Source organism: Panicum virgatum, chromosome 2N (assembly GCF_016808335.1).
Source record: "Panicum virgatum strain AP13 chromosome 2N, P.virgatum_v5, whole genome shotgun sequence".
In the NCBI taxonomy this organism is placed as follows: Eukaryota; Viridiplantae; Streptophyta; class Magnoliopsida; order Poales; family Poaceae; genus Panicum; species Panicum virgatum.
The window spans coordinates 4,549,727-4,567,402 of record NC_053146.1 but is presented as its reverse complement, the minus strand read 5'-3'; the positions used below and the strand labels follow the sequence as shown (position 1 = coordinate 4,567,402).

General features: G+C 49.0%; 3 protein-coding genes across 3 annotated transcripts; all 3 read left to right on the top strand.

The window, feature by feature from the left end:
- Positions 1 to 586: 586 nt before the first annotated feature.
- LOC120659387 (probable carboxylesterase 15) lies at positions 587 to 2,078 on the top strand. Its single transcript, XM_039937517.1, has one exon. The coding sequence runs from the start codon at positions 731 to 733 to the stop codon at positions 1,757 to 1,759; it is 1,029 nt and encodes a 342-aa protein (XP_039793451.1). The 5' UTR covers positions 587 to 730; the 3' UTR covers positions 1,760 to 2,078.
- A 5,154-nt stretch (positions 2,079 to 7,232) lies between these two features.
- LOC120659386 lies at positions 7,233 to 9,357 on the top strand. Its single transcript, XM_039937516.1, has 3 exons — positions 7,233 to 8,383; positions 8,803 to 8,856; positions 8,957 to 9,357. Exons 1-3 carry the CDS (start codon positions 8,228 to 8,230, stop codon positions 9,080 to 9,082), a joined length of 336 nt encoding a protein of 111 aa, XP_039793450.1. The 5' UTR covers positions 7,233 to 8,227; the 3' UTR covers positions 9,083 to 9,357.
- A 5,578-nt stretch (positions 9,358 to 14,935) lies between these two features.
- On the top strand, positions 14,936 to 16,647 carry LOC120659385 (3-oxo-5-alpha-steroid 4-dehydrogenase 1-like). The gene is made up of 3 exons (XM_039937515.1): positions 14,936 to 15,440; positions 15,534 to 16,185; positions 16,543 to 16,647. The coding sequence occupies exons 1-2, from the start codon at positions 15,078 to 15,080 to the stop codon at positions 16,011 to 16,013; spliced, it is 843 nt and encodes a 280-aa protein (XP_039793449.1). The 5' UTR covers positions 14,936 to 15,077; the 3' UTR covers positions 16,014 to 16,185; positions 16,543 to 16,647.
- Positions 16,648 to 17,676: the final 1,029 nt, after the last annotated feature.

Below are 17,676 nucleotides of genomic sequence, written 5' to 3'. Positions count from 1 at the left end.
TTCCCACGGGGTTTAAAACAGGCCCACTCGCAAGAGCTTCCTCTCCAACTTTGCAAGAGCTTCCCCGTTTGGTGGAGCTTCGTTGCGTTTCGAGACGAATCATCCGTTCCATTTCCGATCTTTCACTAGACATACGTTTCACTTGGGATGGGAGAAGATCCGATGCATAGTTCTTTTTTCTTGAAAAAAAAAACTTGGGTATACAGAATCTATATACACGTGCTGGATAAATCTATATACAGATATACGTCTCACTTGAGATAACATGGGCTGGGCCTGTGCTACACGGGCCGTGGCTCCAATAGACGATGGAAATAAAAAAATGTTTTTTATTTTCAAGAACAAAAAAGCATTACCAATACCAAAGGCCCAAGCACGTCTGTCAAGTTCACTTTGACTAAAGTTCCCAAATGCAATTTTAGCACAACAAATAAATCACTCACGCAAGATTGTGGTCTTGTGGACGCAGCTGCACCAGTGCACCACCTATCATTTTCATGGACAATTTTATTTTATTTTTAGATTAAGAATGGACAATTTTATTTATAGCACACAAAGAGAGAAAAGATCAGCTTGACGGCTTCACTCGACTTCAAGCGAAAATCCACAGTTGTTTCAAAAAAAAAGGGGGTGAAAATCCACAGCTCTCCCATCCTATATAAGCTCTCGAGGTTGCTCTCGCCCTCGGTTCTCGACCTCACCGTAGCTCCGTCAACCGTGTTAGCCGACCATGTCGCCGCCGTCGTCAGAGCCGCACGTGGTGGAAGACATCCGCGGCCTGGTGCAGCTGATGAGCGACGGCACGGTGCGCCGCAGCGCCGACCCGGCGTCGTTCCCCCTGGTGGACGCCGACGACGCGGACGGCGACGGCGACGACGGCAGCGGCGTGGAGTGGAAGGACGTGACGTGGTCACGCGAGCACGACCTCAACGCGCGCCTCTACCGACCGCGACACCTCGGCGCGGCGAACGACGCGCGGATCCCCGTCGTCGCCTACTTACACGGCGGCGGCGCGGGCGGCGGGTTCTTCTGCCTGGGCTCGGGGCGCTGCCCGGGGCCCCACGGGTGGTGCCTCCGCCTCGCCGCGGAGCTCCCCGCCGTCGTGCTCTCCTTCGACTACCGCCTCGCTCCCGAGCACCGCCTCCCCGCCGCGCAGGAGGACGGCGCCGAGGCCATGGCCTGGCTCGGCGCGCACGCCGCCCACGACCCCTGGCTCGCCGACGCCGCGGACTTCGCGCGCGTCTTCGTCGCCGGCGCCTCGGCCGGCTCCAACATCGCGCACCATGTCGTGGCCAGGTTCGGCAAGACCGGCCTCGGCCCGCCGGTCCGGATCCGCGGGTCCGTCCTCCTGACGCCGGCCATGGCCGGCGCGGCCCGGACGCGCGCCGAGGCGGCGGCGCCCGACCCGAACGCGGCCCTCACCACCGACATGATCGACCGGTACGCGCGCCTCTTCCTGCCGCCCGGCGCGACGAGGGACCACCCGGCGATCAACCTGTCCGGGCCGGAGGCGCCGACGCTGGGGGCCGTGGCGACGCCTCCCCTGCTCGTGGTCGCGGCGGGGCGCGACGTGCTCCGGGACCGGCACGCGCAGTACGCGCAGCGGATCAAGGGGGAGTGGGGCAAGGAGGTGGAGTACGCGGAGCTCGCCGGGGTCGGGCACGGGTTCTCGGAAGCCGACGACCCGTGGACGCCGCGCGCCGACGAGCTCGTCCGCCTCGTCCGGCGGTTCGTCGTCGCGCACATGGACGCGGAGTAGGTCCGTGCCACGGATGGTGCTAGCTAGCTTTAGTTGTTGCTAGCTGGATCAGTAATGGCGAGCGTACGTGGCACGGCATGGATGGATGGATCTGCTGCTTCTTGGTGAAAGAATTCTGGTGGGTCATCAAGTTCTTGATTAGGACCGGTGGATTGTAGATTGCTTTGTTTGGTTTCTTCTTCATCTTTGCTTTGTTCCAAGTTCTCCCAGAGATTTGAGCTTCGTTTTTTCCTCCTGATGCCCATTATCGATGAAAGCGATCGAACTGGTCGAACTGTTCTCAAGGCTCGGTTCCTTCTTATCGTTTAACTTTTTTCCCCTTCTTTCTCCACGTTTTTCCGAGTAAGAATCATTGTGTCGATAGAGTGGTGAGATCCGATCCAAGGCACTCACCTGATCGTGCTTAGTGGACCTGCAGGACCGACTACAGTGTTGTTGGGGCATCGTTATCATCGCTTCAACATTCCCACAAGGCCACGAGCCTGGCAGCGCAGAAACAAAAGGGCGTGTTCAGTTGGGGGTGGTAAAATTTTGCATGAAAATTTTTAGGTCATTTGACCAGTAATTAGGGATATTAAATGAAGTCAAATTATAAAATCAACTCCACAACTATGATACTGTAGCTAATGAGACCTTTGACCGTATGATTAGGTAATGATTAGACGTGGTTACTATAGCATCACTGTAGCCAATTATGGTGGAACTTGTCTCATTAGATTCATTTCGAAAAGTTACACCTATCCATGAAAAAATTTCGCAAATAAACTTCGTTTAGTACTCCATACATGCATTCGTCTTTTTGTGTAAAATTTTATCTGAACACAGTGAAAGTTTAATCAGCGAGAGGCGCTGTCAAACCATAAAGTTAAAGTCCATGGCACCAAACATGCCTGACAGATACTCCATCCGTTCCAAATTATAAGTCATTCCAAGAATTTTGGAGAATCAACCTATCTCAAAGTTTGACTAAAATTATTGAGAGAAATACAAAGATTTATGAAATCAAATAAATATACTATGAAAATATAGCTAACAAAGAGTGTAATGATACTTAATTGATATCATAAATGTTATTATCTTGTTATATATATTTAGTCAAATTTGAAAAACTTTGACTCTCCAAGATTCTTGGAATGATTTATAATTTGGAATGGAGGGAGTACTAATCTAGCTCGCTTGGAGATCTGAATGATGATAATTGATCTAGTATAGGCACATGCCGCTGCTACTCCCACCATTCTAGGTGTTTTTTTTTGCGACTACCATTCTAGGTGTTAATACAGTTAATTACAGCAGTTTGATTTATGATTAAAAAACACCTTACAATTTGCAATAGTTTGATTAAAAAATACATCTGTGCTAGTTGGAAAACCGGCCCTACCGACGGATAAATCGAAAAGGGTTTAGGGCAAAAAGTATTGGAGTAAAAACAATCTCTTCATCCAAAATAATTTATTTTAATCCACTCACATCTGCCTGTCTATGGGCCAACTGGGAAATATAAGCCCAGGTAGCACTCAGATTTTCAGACCATCCCTTCCGATGGCCTGATCCAAACGGCACGCACGCATCGAGTTTTTTTATTTTTTTATTATTTATTTTTTGATTTTTTAAAAATATATACCGCAAAAACTTTTTTGCAGATCTGGCCTCCTGTCGCTAGTTCAACTGGCGGTAAGGGCATACCGCGCCGGTTCATCCGGCGGAATTTGTTTTGACCTGGCCAGCTCATTTTTAAAAAATCATAACTAAGTTATATGAACTTAGATGGAGATAAATTTTATATAAAAATTGTAGATCTCGTCTTGTAGTTCAAATTTTTTTCATTTGGAGCCATCTTGATGCTCAAATAATCGATAAATGCTCCAGATCTAAAATTTATTTTTGGATCTGAAGCTTGTGACAATTATTTGAGCACCAAGATGGCTTCGAATGAAATAATTTTGAACTACAAAGTTTTAGATCTTGTTGAGTTCTATAATTTCTATATAAAATTTATCTCCATACGAGTTCATATAAATTAATTATGATTTTTTGAAGGTGTGTTGTCTAGTATTCAGACCAAAATTTAAATTTTAAATCTGAAATTTGTGTCGATTATTTGAGCACAAAGATGACACCAAATGAAAAAAATTGAATTACAAAGTTGTAAATCTTGTTGAGATCTACAATTTTCATATAAAGTTTAGCTCCATATGAGTTCATATAAATTAGTTATGATTTTTTGAAAGTAAACTGTTCAAGTCAAAAAAACATTTCGCCGGATGAACCGGCGATAACATCGCTACAGTAGCCCTATCGTCGGTTCACCCCGGCAGTATGCCCTTACCGCCAGTTGAACTGGCGACAGGAGGTCAGATCTGTAAAAAAAATTTGCGGTATATATTTTTGAAAAATCGAAAAATAAATAATAATAATAATAAATAAACTCCGCACGTATCACACCCAGGGTTAAAAAAACCGCTGGGAACCGGACCGGTTACCGCGGTTACCGGTCTAACCGGCCCGGACCGGTTCCGGTTCCGGTTCCGGCCGGTTCAAACCGAGCCCAAATTCAAATTTTAAATTTGAATTCTAAAAAATGGAAAAATCCCCAAAAAATCTTAAAAATACTTCAAGTTGTGACGAATTTAATGATGTCAAATTTTTTCAAATATTCATTCATTTAGTATACTCTGCGAGCATTTGAAATTAAACAAAAAAAACGTGCATACAAAAGTATACAAATACAATGTAAAAGTAGTACAAAAAAGAGTTGGAGGGTTCATTTAGAATAAAACATGTTATACAAACATTCATTTAGTATACTTTGCGGATATTTGAATTTAAACAAAAAAAGAAAAAAAATTGAATTTAACGGGTTACCAGTCAAACCGACCGGTAACCGGTCAAACCGACCGGTAACCGGTCAAACCGGACCGGTAAACCGGTCTAACCGGCCGGTTAGCCGTTCGAAACCGGTATAACTGCGGGTTTTGAATTCAAATTTGAGTTTGACCGGTTTTTACCGGTAACCGGTCAAACCGGACCGGTTAGCCGGAACCGGGCGCCGGCGGTTCGGTCCGGTCGGTCGGATAAAAAAACCCTGATCACACCACATCGGCGAGCCCCAGGGGCGCGATTGCTTCTCGTTGGGGGAGAGCCTGGCCGGTACCTGCGACCCAGGCTCCCGCTGCCCAGGCTCGAAGCATGTAACACCACGCTGATTGGATCACTCATTTAACTAGTCTAGCTGCTGGCGGATGCTGATTGGCTACCTATCTTTGCACGCGCACAAGCTTTTTCACCTCGCACCATGCAGAACGCGCCTGCAACAATGATCGAGAAACGCCGATCCCATGAGCCAGGCTGACAGGCGCGTTTTGCATCTACCGAGCCAGACCCAGCTATCGGCGCAGGCAACCAATAAGAGCAAGTATTATAAAAGGCTAGAAGGAGGCTAAATCTTACGTGGATGAGAGAGAGTAGAAAAGAGAGAAGAAAACGAGTGCTTCACACACTGCCGGCTGAAACGGGCGAATTGCTCTCTGTTCGTGGGTCCAGATGGAGGGAAAAGCTGGCTCCCAGCTTGCCGCGAGCGCAGAGCTACGCCATGCAGCCGACCGACCGGCTGGGTTATAAAATTTGCTCTAAGGCGCTGTTCCCACCCCATAAACCCCGTAAATACAAAAAAAACCATCACATCGAATATTTTGACACATACATGGAGTACTAAATGAAGTCTATTTACAAAACTTTTTGCATAGATGAGTTGTAAATCGCGAGACGAATTTAATGAGCCTACTTAATTCATGATTTACAATAGTGATGCTACAGTAACCATCCGCTAATTATTGATTAATCATGAATTAATTAGCATCATTAGATTCGTCTCGCGATTTACAACCCATCTATGCAAAAACTTTTATAAATAGACTTCATTTAATACTTCAAATTAGTAAAATTCTAAAAAAAAATTTTGCGCCGGAAGTAAACAGACCAAGTGGATTTTGCATCGGGTGAGCCGGAACATGGCAAAAACAGCTACTCAATCACGCCCCCAAAACAGCTACTCAATCACGCCCCCAAACAGGCAAACACCTTCCTCCGTCCTCCACATCTCTTTCTTTTACCGGAATTCGTAATCATCACTCGAGTGAAATCTGTTTTTTTTCCCCCCTATCAGTCGATTTTTTCTGTTGAAGGCCGGCCCATGAGGCGATACGACCCATCATCATCGGTCGATTTTATATTGCACGGCCCTTGGTGCAGCACTGCAGGAGCGTCCGCCAGCAGCTGTTGAGCAGACCGAGCACGAGTTATTTGGGCCAGTCAACGCACATGGGCCTATGGCTGGTGGACTAACGAAGATTTTTAGAAGCAGTAAAACTAGATTGACATTTTGTGCGGTGCAACATTTTGAGCACGAGTATTTTTAGGAGCAGTAAAAAATACATAATATTTCTAAGATGAGATTTCTAACGAAAATTATTTTGTCCTATATGTTACTTACAGAATGTGGAAGTTCGTTAACAACAACAAATTTAAACTTTCTTTCAAAAAATAAATTTATCAGTCCAAATTCTGCAAGTAACATATGACACAAAATATTTTTATAAATTAATAAATCTCATATTATAGATATTAGTTAATTTTAATCAATTTTTAGATAATAGTTTTATGCCATAAAAATCCAGACAATCATAAAAAGTAGCCTAATTTGGTGAAATTTAGTTTTACGATCATAAATGCTACATATTATTTTTTTGCAACACCTCCATCATTGGTATAACCGTAAAAAGTTTTATAAATTTTGGAGTTGATTTGAAGGTCGTTTTAGTCAAGAATGGAGGGGTGAAAACCACATGTTACTGTTCATGTGAGTTAACTGACAAACTTTGACGGTAGGATCATAGAAGAGATATAAGTTAAGAGTAGGGCTAAATAAGGGAGATTCAACTTTTGAGGGCCATGGAAGGGAGTGCTATTATTTCTAGGGCTATAGAGGGAATTTCCTTTTTTTACTTCAATGACCATCTCCTCACCCCTACCCTGCTGTGCTCTCCCTCCTCATCTCCTACGGCACACGGATCCATCCCCTCTCACCACCGCAGAATGACCGTCCCCTGCTGGGATGGGGACAACCTCGATGCGGGAGGTGCATCGGCATTTCCTTAACCAATTTCAGGTTTGGGTGAGAGAGAGAGACCGGCCTAAATCCGGATGCTAGTCACAGTTGCTACGCTGAATTTAATTTAATTTCCTTGTGTTTGTTTTCAATCTACTTTTTGAGATCCGTGTACGAGTATGGATTAGCAAGGAAATAGATCGTGGCAATATTTTCTGTTTCTACTGAATTTGATTTCATCTCTACTTATGTTTGTTTCCTTGCTACTTTTTGTGATACCACTACGAGTATCCATCAGACCATCGCGGTATCCTTTTTGAGCCGACGTGGCAGTCTCTATGCTACACCACACGCCAGCAAATCCACTTGTTGCCCATCGTTGCCGGCACGGATATCTTGCTATCCACGGCGCAGCCGCGCACGCGCAGGCAGGCCACCCTGCCGCTCCTCCCGTTCACCGTCGCAACCGCTCTAACGGTCGGGCGCCATTCCCCAGGCAAACCCCAGGGCACCGTGCTCTCCAATGGACCCCTGCACCGCCCCGGCGGCGTCCTCCACCACGTGGCGCCGCTCGCTGGACGGGGCCGGGGTGCCGGAGGGCCGAGGAGCTCGAGGAGGCGGTGTGGCGGCTGCGGGCGGAGAAGGACGCCGCGGAGCGCGCGGCGGCGGCGCTGCGGGCGGAGCTGGACGCGGAGCGCGGGGCCGCGGGGACCGCGGCGAGCGAGACGATGCTGATGATCACGCGGCTGCAGCTGGAGAAGGCCGCGGCCATGATGGAGGCGCGCGAGTTCCGGGACCTCGCCGAGGGCCGAAACCAATGTATATAGCTTTCATTACTTGCTTGATTGAGAGAACCTTCAAAAAAGAGGGAAAGAAAGAAGAGCGGAAACTCCGTAGCCTGAACTATCCAACTGGACTCCGGCTATGCGGCCGGGCGCGCCAGCGAGCTGCAGGACCGCCTCGCCGCGGTCTCCGCGCTCGCCGCGTCCTACGCCGCCCTGCTCCGCGCCCACGGCGTCGACCCCGAGGACGCGGAGGACGGCGGGAGCTACGAGGATGAGGACGACGATCATTCCGTCGAATACCTCGAGGCGGATGCGGACGCGGACGGCGACGGCGACGGGGAGAGACACGGTGGAGAGGCGGAGGCGACGGGACTGGCCGCCGAGGAGCCGCAGCCGCCGACGCCGCCGACGGCCTAGGAGGAGTCCGAGTACACCGCGGACGTGCAGTGCGTGCCGTGCGCGGCCACGACGCAAGCCGTGGCCCCGCCGGCGCCGCGGGAGGCGAGCGTTGTCCGTGTCGCCGAGGACCCCAGTCTCTGCGGGAGGGTAGCGGTGCTGGAGGCGGAGAGCGCGGCGATGCGGAGGGAGGTGGCGGCGCTGCGGGCGGAGCGCGCACAGGTGGTGCTGGCGCGGGAGTTGGCGCGGCGGCTGTGCCGGCAGGCGGCGGCCGACGAGAGGGCCGCCGTCGTGGCGCCGGAGAGGCCGCACTTCTCGGCGCTCGCCATTTGCAGAGTACGATCTCCTACTGTTCTGAGATAAGTTGGTGTTTGCCATGCGGGATACTGTCATGGTTACTACAGTAGTAAGCATGTAAAAATATGCTAAATTTGCCAAAAAAAAAAGAGAAAATGCTAATGATGCAGATTATTAGTTTGCATGAGAGAATTTAGAGCCTTGAATCTGAAAGAAGTTGAAATCTGGAGTGCAAGAAAGGTAAAGTAATTCTGATCAATCCTGCAGCCCTCTCCAGCAGTGAAGTGTAAAGTGTTTGGGCTGTGAGCTATTCTTCTGCAGAATTTAGCATAGCATCAATCCGGACCACCACTAGTTTGTTTAGTGATTTCATCTCTCTAATGACTCTGATGATCTCAGTTGATCACACCATTGGGTAATAACTTGATACTGATGATGAACTCATCTAATTTCTGCAGTGGCTTTTCTCTGCAATCATTTGGGGAAAAAACACATTCTGCATCTGCAGCCAGGTAATGCTCCTCCATACGCTGGTGTCTAGCTTGGGGTTGCTGCCTGAATGCCCCTGATCAGGAACCGACAATACTGAACCGGCGCTTCTCACTTTTCCAGCTCCTCGTCCGGCTCGTCGGCGTCGTAGCTCGTCCGCCAGATTCTACTCCTGCAGAGATCCAAAGGCGATCGTCCGATCCAAATCAGCCGGTCTCCACCGCGCAACCAAATGCCTGTGAAGTGTGAACGGAGAGAACAGACTGGGCGAGAAGCCGTGGAGTTCCCCGTTGTGATGAACTGATGGCGCTTGCAAGTTTTGGCTAAAGTATCCGGTCAGAAGTTTCATACAAAAGCAAGTGTTCAGTTCTTATAGGAATCCCAGTGTTCCAAACAAGGCTTTTAATTTCAAGGAAATTCAATGAATGCCATCCAAATATATAGCCGTCCCTTGTATGCCATTAATAATTGAGTCATTCTTTCATCGTTATTGGATTTGATATCTTATATGCCATTCCGTTAAATTGTGCCGTTATCTTGATGAATAGCGTTGTGGACCCGTGCGTAAGTGAAAGGAATGAATAAAAACTTCTGTTTCCCCTCCCCTTAATCCCTTACTATCCATGCCGTCGCCTCCCCAGAGTGCGCCGGCGCGCCGCACCCACCACAATCTACTCAGCGGAGGCGAGCGGGACGGCGGGCAGCCTGTGGGGGACAAGGTGCAACCGGGGGGGCACGTGACGTGAATAAGACTGGACGAAAAACTCGTGGCTCGTAGTTCGCTTGGCTCGGCTCGTTACAATTTTCTAACAAGGTGAGCCGAAGGTTTAGCTCGTTTGTTATAGCAAGCAGCTCGAGCTGCTCGTGAGCCAGCTCGCAAGCTCAACGAGCCAGCACAACTGTAGGCCACCGTTAGACAGCCCAGCAATCCAGATGGCCCAATAGGCCTACCCTAGGCAGCAACCCTTTAACCCCTGGAACCTAACCGCCGCCACGAGACTCCCCTGGACCTGCTCCGTGCTCACGCATGCCATTGCCATCCCCACTACCACCAAATGCAAGCAAATCCAGGCTCAGGATGATTACTCTTGAATCCAGCGAGGATTAGCTCCAGAATCTGACGAAGCAGGCCAGCGGACAAGCAGATCCTAGCGGAGGATGTCGTCCAGCGACGTCTCAGCTGGATCTTGTGATGCGGCGGTGGTGGCGTCCTCTACGGAGAAATCATAAAGATCTGACAAGGCAGGCGAGCCGGTGCTTGTCGACGTCGGCGTGAGGTACTGAGGAGGAGTGAGAGCAGGGTTAACAATTTCTGCGAAATTTCGCCGAAATTTCGGAAATTTTTTCGTTTCCGCTAGTTACCGGGATTCGAAATTTCGGTATTTTTCGGTATATTTCGTTTTCAAATTCAAAATTCAACAAATTTCGACCGAAATTCAACAAAATTCGCCGAAATTTACCGAAATTTCGGAACAGAATTCCGTTTCCGCTAAACACCGGGATTTGACCGGAAAACGAAATGGTTAACCCTGGTGAGGAGCGCGACGACGACACTCGACGGCTAGCCGCTGCCCATTGTCCTGCGTCTATTCCTCCCCAATCTTCGCTGCAATACGCAACTCACGAGCCGCTCGAGCTTTTGAACGAGCCGAGCCGAGCTACATTTTCAGCTCGTTTTGTTAACAAGCCGAGCTGGGCTCGTTAACTTAACAAGCCAGAGCGAGCCTGAGCCGATCCGAGCCGGCTCGATATCCACCCCTAATCGCATGAGGCTAGAGATGGCAATGGGTACCCGATACCCGAGTACCCGACGGGTTTTACCCGATACAATCGCGGATATGGGATGATTTCTCTACCCGTGGGTACGTTAATGGGTAAAATTTTATACCCGACGGGTAGACGGGTACGAGTACGGGTATACCCATAGACCCGTGGGTAATTTTTACCCGCATCGCACCCGCATTATCCATACTAGGTCATATTCAATTAAACCTACATAAATATATATTTACACGAAATAATACTAAGATTTGTTGTTAGTATATTATTTTTATTGTCTTTCTTTTACTTAATTATATTTGAGGTAATTTGTGATTTTATTATGTCATATACTCAATAATTAGTGCTTTAAAGAGAGTGTTATATCGGGTGCGGGTTACCCGATGAGTTTTTTTTACCCGCGCGGGTACGGGTATGGGTAGAATTTCATACCCGTGAGCGGGTATGGGTATTTTCGTGGGTACAAATAATTTTCGCGGGTACGGGTATGGAATAGAACTACCCGACGGGTTTTTACCCATTGCCATCCCTACATGAGGCACACGTAGTCAGCGGCGAGGGTGGCAAGCTGGACGACTGGGGGTGGTGATATCATCATATTACGTGCAACAGTGGCGGGTGGGGCCCGGCACACAGCACCCTGCACCTGAGCCTGGAGGCACGACTGTTCGCGAGCAAGTAGTTGACGCACTCTGCGAGCCCCTTTGCATTGGCAGGACGGCTCCAAAATAGGCTCTAGCTCCAGCTTCACGTGGAACTATGACAAATAGGATGCGCCGATGCGGGGAGGCAGCTCCACCGAAGGAGCCTCTAAAAACCCGCTCTCTAAAGTTCAGCGATAGAGGAGCCCCAAAACGTGGCTCCACACAACTCCTGTTCGTTGATCTTGTTCTCATGAGGGGCAGCAAGACGCGGATGGAGACCACACCACAGCCGCAGGGAGGAGGACGCGCGCATCGCCGCTGGGGGAGGAGGCGGCGCGTGCCGCCTCCGCTTTGATGAGGAGGCGCTCGTGGAAGGAGGCGTGGATGGTGGGTAGGAGGATAAGGAGAGTGAATGAAAGAAAGTAAATAGAAATAAAAAAATGGGAGGAAAAAATTACTAAAGGTATATTGGCATTTTAACCTCTTCAATTTATTTATAAAATAGCGTGAAATTATTTTGCTAAACATTTTACTAAATAGTTTCAGCTTTATAAAGAAACCACTTCATCATGGAAGCCAGAGCGGATCTGTGCTCTGCCAAGCAGCCCTGCGAGCAGCCTATCGGTGGGTGCCCGATCTGCCGATCGACTCGAAGGGTAGAACTTTGCTAGTGTGCTAGTGGCACGTGTGGCTCGTCGCGAGGAGCACGGCCATGTGGGCGCCTCCGGATGGTCGACCCAACACTCCGCGACGAGGCCAACAGCTAGGGATGACGCTCTAATGGCGTGCTTCAGAGCAAGTATTATGGGCCACGGAGAGCCGGTGAAAACCAATGCGGAAGAGAGAAAGCAAGAGCGAGAAGATAGCAGATGTTTCGCGAGACGCCGGCACAAGCAGACGGATGCGTGCGGGGAAGCCTCCTATTCGCTGCGGTCCTGCGACGCTCGCTGCCCATTCGCCGCTGGCTCGCGGCAGCTGCAGCAGCAGCATTAAAAGCACGCCAGGGTGGCTTATTTTCGCCGAGTGCCTGCGCCTCCATTGCCTTTGCTCTCAGCCGTTCGTGAGAGACGAGCAGACATTGAAGTAGCGCTTCCTTTTGTTTACTAATCGCAATAAATTTTACTGCAAGGATGGCTGCAGCTTGTAATCATTGGTGGTAAGTTTAAACTTCTGTTTGTTAGGGCTGCAACTTAAAGTTTAAACTAAAATTTTGAGTAATTTTTTAGAACCGTACCGAGGCACCATCGGTCGGGACTCGGGAGGTAAGCTAAAAAGAAAAAATTTACTCCTCCCACGTGTGTAGTCTAGAGCCCATCATACATAGAAGGGGTCAAAAATTAGAATTCAGTGGCAGCTAGGGGATGCTCAAATTTTCAGTAACATATAGGAAGATGAGTATAATTTTTTATGGTATATACGGAATTATATATGTCTTTAATTTCTAGCAGCACGTGTATGTGCAGACCAATTAGTGTACGCAGCTCTTCTAAATACAAGAGTTACCTGACGAATGCATTCTGCACGTTATGTGTTGTTGCAAATGTTTGCTTAACACTATACGATATTCGTTGGATGAATTTGACTTGCGCATGCTGGAAAATAGGCCCATGAAGAGGTTCATTTCAGAAATCCCAAAGCAAGAGTGTATGGTATTCTTTTGTCTCACATTGCTAGTTTAAGTTGCTGCAAGTCAATTCAAATAGAAGAGCTCTTCCTTGTGTTTGAACACACAACGAATTGAAGGGGAAGACTGAGACTGGTTTACACAACGCACACGCGGGTGTATTCGCGTATGCTTTTGCGAGAGGAACCACGTGACTTGTGACTTATGACTTGCGACACAGCCAAGCCAAGTTGGTGTAAATCATTTGCCATTTGCGTATTAATCTATTGACAACAATCATAAGACGCGATTAGTATGCAATCAGTGCTATAATCTCAAGTCAAATGAGCTGTATTAACCGAATTAATTGGGTGATTACTACTGCCATCAAGTGGTGCTTTTATAGCGAAACGGTCAGTTGTAAGCTGCTCTCTCGCCTATAAGAAGATCTGGAGACATCCAGAAAGCAAACACAAGAACAACCTTCAGATCCTCTTCTTTTTTTTTCCTGCTGGTAAGCTGTGCTGTGGTTCTGAGCTGCTAGTTCTCGCCGTCTCTTCTCCTTGGCGTGCATTGAGGAGAAGGGTGAAAGGTGTATCTCCGAACAGTTGCCGTCGTGAAGCCTGTATGAGGGACGGCAATAAGATTTCTGGACAGCGCAATTGCTCGACCACTTGAGACCGATCAACTACGTTCTGCACTGTTACGATCTGCACTGCATCGTCTCTTCACGAGAACGGAGCATTGATCGGTAAGAATAATTGAATTTAACATGAGTATGTTTCAGCTCATTTTACTCTATCAATTTTCAGTTTTGTTTGAGATAGCAGTAGCGTTGTTATGTCTATTTTGTCTCAAATTAAAATTTGGTACCTTTAAACACATATTTCCAACAACGCATGCATGAGGAATCTAACTTACACGATAATGCGGAGAAACTCGCTCTCATTGACGTGTGGGTCAACTGCTCTAAGATTCACACATCAGTAGCACGAGTCACGGGAGGCTCGTCCACTAGGGGGCTGGCTATTTACTAGGGGCGAGGTCGCTACGGTCGATATTCCGACATCTCATTTTTTTTCCATTTTTAGTAATTTTTTATCATTTTTTGAGAGAAATTTTTTTTTGAAGAGATAGATAATTTTTCAAGTGAAAATTTGGTGAGGTAGAAAAAAATTTCAAGAAAAATGTTGGTGAAATAAAAAAGTTTTACGAGAAAAAATTTAACAGAGAGAAATTTATGAAAATAAACTAAAAAATTGAAGAAAAAAATTGTACATCCAAAAATAAAAAAAACTCGGGTACATTTTTTATCTAAAATTTTTTGTATGAAAAGAAGGAAAAAGAGAAAAAGTGAAAAAAAAACTTACCGACTGCCCACCGGCGGCGGCGCCGCCCCCGACCCGTCGCACCGCCTCCCCAGCCGGAGCTTGCGGATCCCATCGCCTCCGGCCCGCCGAGCCGCCCCTCCCCGCCTCGCCTCCGCTCCCCTCCGCCGCCGCCGCGCCACGCCCCAGCTGCCGGCGCACCGCGCCTTTCCTCCTCGTAGCCGGCGCGCTGCGCTGCTCGGCTGCCGTGGAGCGAGAGGAAGGGTGGGGGGATGGGGAGGGGGAGAGGAAGAAAAAGAAAAAGGGAACGGGATTGGGAGAGGAAGTTACGGGCGTGGCGTGGTGGTCCGTGGAGCACGAGGAAGGAGTGGGGGGTGGGGTCGAGCGTGTGAATCGACTGTGAGATCCAGAAGTTACGGGCGACTGCAATTTCATCATTGGGGTCCACTAGACCACTACATAACATCTCGTTATTGATGACGTACTTATCATTATAAAAATAAGAACACCTTACTTATTATACTGAGCATGAAACGTGAACCCAAACAGCTTTTGTTCCGTAAAGACTAAAGAGCATACCTTCGTTGTCCCAGCATTTGCATGACTGCGGTCCGCACGCGAAACGCCCTCCGGTGGTTGCGACTTCGCCACGTCTCGCCCCGCGCAGCTACCTGCGGATGTGGTGTGGCCGTGGGCCGTGGCTCTCCTCTTCTCCGACGAGCGGCGGCTGCACGGACACGTCCGCACAGTAGGTTACCTCGTTCCAATGCAGCATGCGAAACGCAGGGCTCTAAACGCGCCCGTCCTCACACGCTTCGCGCCGTCCCCGTGGCGAGCAGCAACGCCGCTCACGCTGTCGAGCCACCGATCGCAAGGTTCAGGCCGGAGAGATGTGGCCGTCGACGTGGCTCCCGTTCCTGTACCCGCCGCCGGCGTCGGTGTACGTGGCGGCGATGTCGGCGGTGTCGCTCCTGTCGATGGCCAACGCGGGCCTCGCCGAGCTCCGCGGCAACCACATGGCCTACTCCAAGTTCTGGCACGTCGTGGCCGCGGGCGCCGGGGGCGGCAAGCAGCGGCAGCGGGGCGGTGGCGGCGGTGCGCTCCTGAAGAGCCGAGACGGGATGCTGGTCGCCTACGCCCCCGCGCTCGCCGCCGCCGCGGCGTCCTTCGCCGTGCCCGGCGCCGTCGAAGGCGCGCGCGCGCAGATCCTCAGCGCCGCGCTCGCCGTCCACTTCCTCAAACGCGTTCTCGAGGTAACAATCAACAGAGCCTACCCTGGTTTTCAAAAAAATGTATAACCGTAGGTAGATGACTGAACATTGTGTCTGTTCTTGTTCTCTCATCAGGTGCTGTTCGTCCACCGGTACAGCGGGAGCATGCCGCTCGACACGGCGGTGACCATCGGCACCAGCTACCTGCTCAGCACGGTCACCATGATCTACGCGCAGCACCTCAGCCACGGCCTCCCGGACCCTCCCGTCGACCTGCTCTACCCCGGCGTGGTCGTCTTCGCCGTCGGCATCGCCGGCAACTTCTACCACCACTACCTCCTCTCCAGGCTGCGAGCCGACGGCGGAGGCGGCGATAAGGGGTACAAGATACCCAGGGGCGGCCTGTTCGAGCTCGTCACCTGCCCGCACTACCTCTTCGAGATCACGGGGTTCTTCGGGTTCGCCATGATCGGGCAGACGGTGTACGCGCTCGCCGTGGCCACCGGAACGGCGGCCTACCTCGCCGGCCGGAGCTGCGCCACCAGGAGGTGGTACGAGTCCAAATTCGAGGAGTTCCCGGCGAGGATCAAAGCGTTGGTGCCATTTTTGTTGTAGTGAGCTAGGAGACTGCGCTACTATGGTTTCACATGTACCAAGAGATTACAGTGGTCAGCTGATATTCATTTGTTGCAGTCAGTGTAAAGTTTTTACAGCTGACACTCAGACTGACAGAGTCAGTGTAAAGAATGAGAGAAAAACAGGCAAGTTTTCTTTGTCAGACACTCAGGGTGTGTTTAGTTTATTTTGCAAAAACTTGTAAAGATGTAAACATGGCATTTGAAGTATTAAATGAAGTCTATTTGCAAAACTTTTTGCATAGATGGGTTGTAAATCGCGAGATGAATCTAATGATGCTAATTAATCCATATTTAATCAATAATTAGCGGATGGTACTGTAGCATCACTGTTGCAAATCATGGATTAAGTAGGCTCATTAGATTCGTCTCGCGATTTACAATCCATCCATGCAAAAAATTTTGTAAATAGACTTCATTTAGTGCTTCAAATTAGCAAGATTCTGTTTCACTTTAATGCGTTTACGGTTTTTTTGCGTTTACGTGTAAAGATCTAAACAGGGCATCAGACTGACAGAGGCGATGGGAATTGGTCTAGGGTCTTGGCCTCTTGGGGTTTCAATTCAATTCAGCAGATGATGCTAGTATATGCTACTCCCAGTCTCCCACAGTTATTTTCTCTTCTGTTCGCTACAGATATACTATGCCAATCGTTCTTCAACCTGAAATAGTGTTAGCGACTACGGAGTACTTCGTCGTCAGGTTAATGGGTTTCCTCAAATCTGACCGAATTTTGAGATTCAGAAGTCAGGATTGCAAGAAAACTGATGACCTTGGGTGTGTTTAGTTCCCACAAAATTTCCAAATTTTCCATCACATCCATCACATCTCCTATCACATCGAAACATTAAATATAGCAAATAACTCATGCATGGAGTACTAAATGTAATTAAATAAAAAAACTAATTGCATAGTTTTGATGTACGTTGCGAGACGAATCTTTTGAGTCTAGTTAGGTCATGGTAGGACAATATTTACCACAAACAAACGAAAAGTGCTACAGTGTGCTACAGTGACTGATGCGACTTTTTCTCCCCCTTTTCCCCTCATCTAAACACAACCCTTATTGACTGGTCGTCGTGTCAGAGCTTCTAGTAACAATAGTGTGTCATCTTATTAGCACTGTGATTAAAAGATTTTGTCAAGGTGTGCTGAAATCAATTGATTGACAAGGTCTGATTGATGCAGCAAATGGATTTTGGTTTTCAATCTGCCATACTTCAACGTGCTCCGGCGGGAGGATTCTGACGAGGAATCGTACTCCCCCCATCGGGCCCGCCCGTCTTCAACCTGGAGGAACTGATCGAGGCCTCACGCAGAAGGAAGGAGCCCAGGAAGAGGGTGGTGCGCGGCCCAGGGCATAGACTTCCACCCTTCATTCCCCCACAGAGGAGAAGGAGGGAGAGTGAGGCGAAGCTTGATCCACCACCTTCTACTCTACTACTCTGTGATGAGGAGCCCGCGGGTTCATTGATCAGGAGAGCTGCTGGAGACAGTGGGAATGAGCGGGCATTGGCAGAACAGAGACCTGTTCAAACAAGGAGATGGAAGCGGTCAAAAGCTGACAACCAGGACCCGGTGGAGTTGGTAGGGGAGATTGAGGAATTTTTCGGCCAATTATGGGAAATTCCCACTCAGCCACC

Coding starts and splice junctions, on each gene's coding strand:
- LOC120659387 (XM_039937517.1), top strand. CDS start 731: ATGTCGCCGCCGTCGTCAGAGCCGCACGTGGTGGAAGACATCCGCGGC.
- LOC120659386 (XM_039937516.1), top strand. CDS start 8,228: ATGCGGAGGGAGGTGGCGGCGCTGCGGGCGGAGCGCGCACAGGTGGTG. Junction 8,384..8,802: donor CGGCGCTCGCCATTTGCAGA/GTACGATCTCCT, acceptor TAATTTCTGCAG/TGGCTTTTCTCTGCAATCAT. Junction 8,857..8,956: donor CATTCTGCATCTGCAGCCAG/GTAATGCTCCTC, acceptor TCACTTTTCCAG/CTCCTCGTCCGGCTCGTCGG.
- LOC120659385 (XM_039937515.1), top strand. CDS start 15,078: ATGTGGCCGTCGACGTGGCTCCCGTTCCTGTACCCGCCGCCGGCGTCG. Junction 15,441..15,533: donor TCCTCAAACGCGTTCTCGAG/GTAACAATCAAC, acceptor TTCTCTCATCAG/GTGCTGTTCGTCCACCGGTA.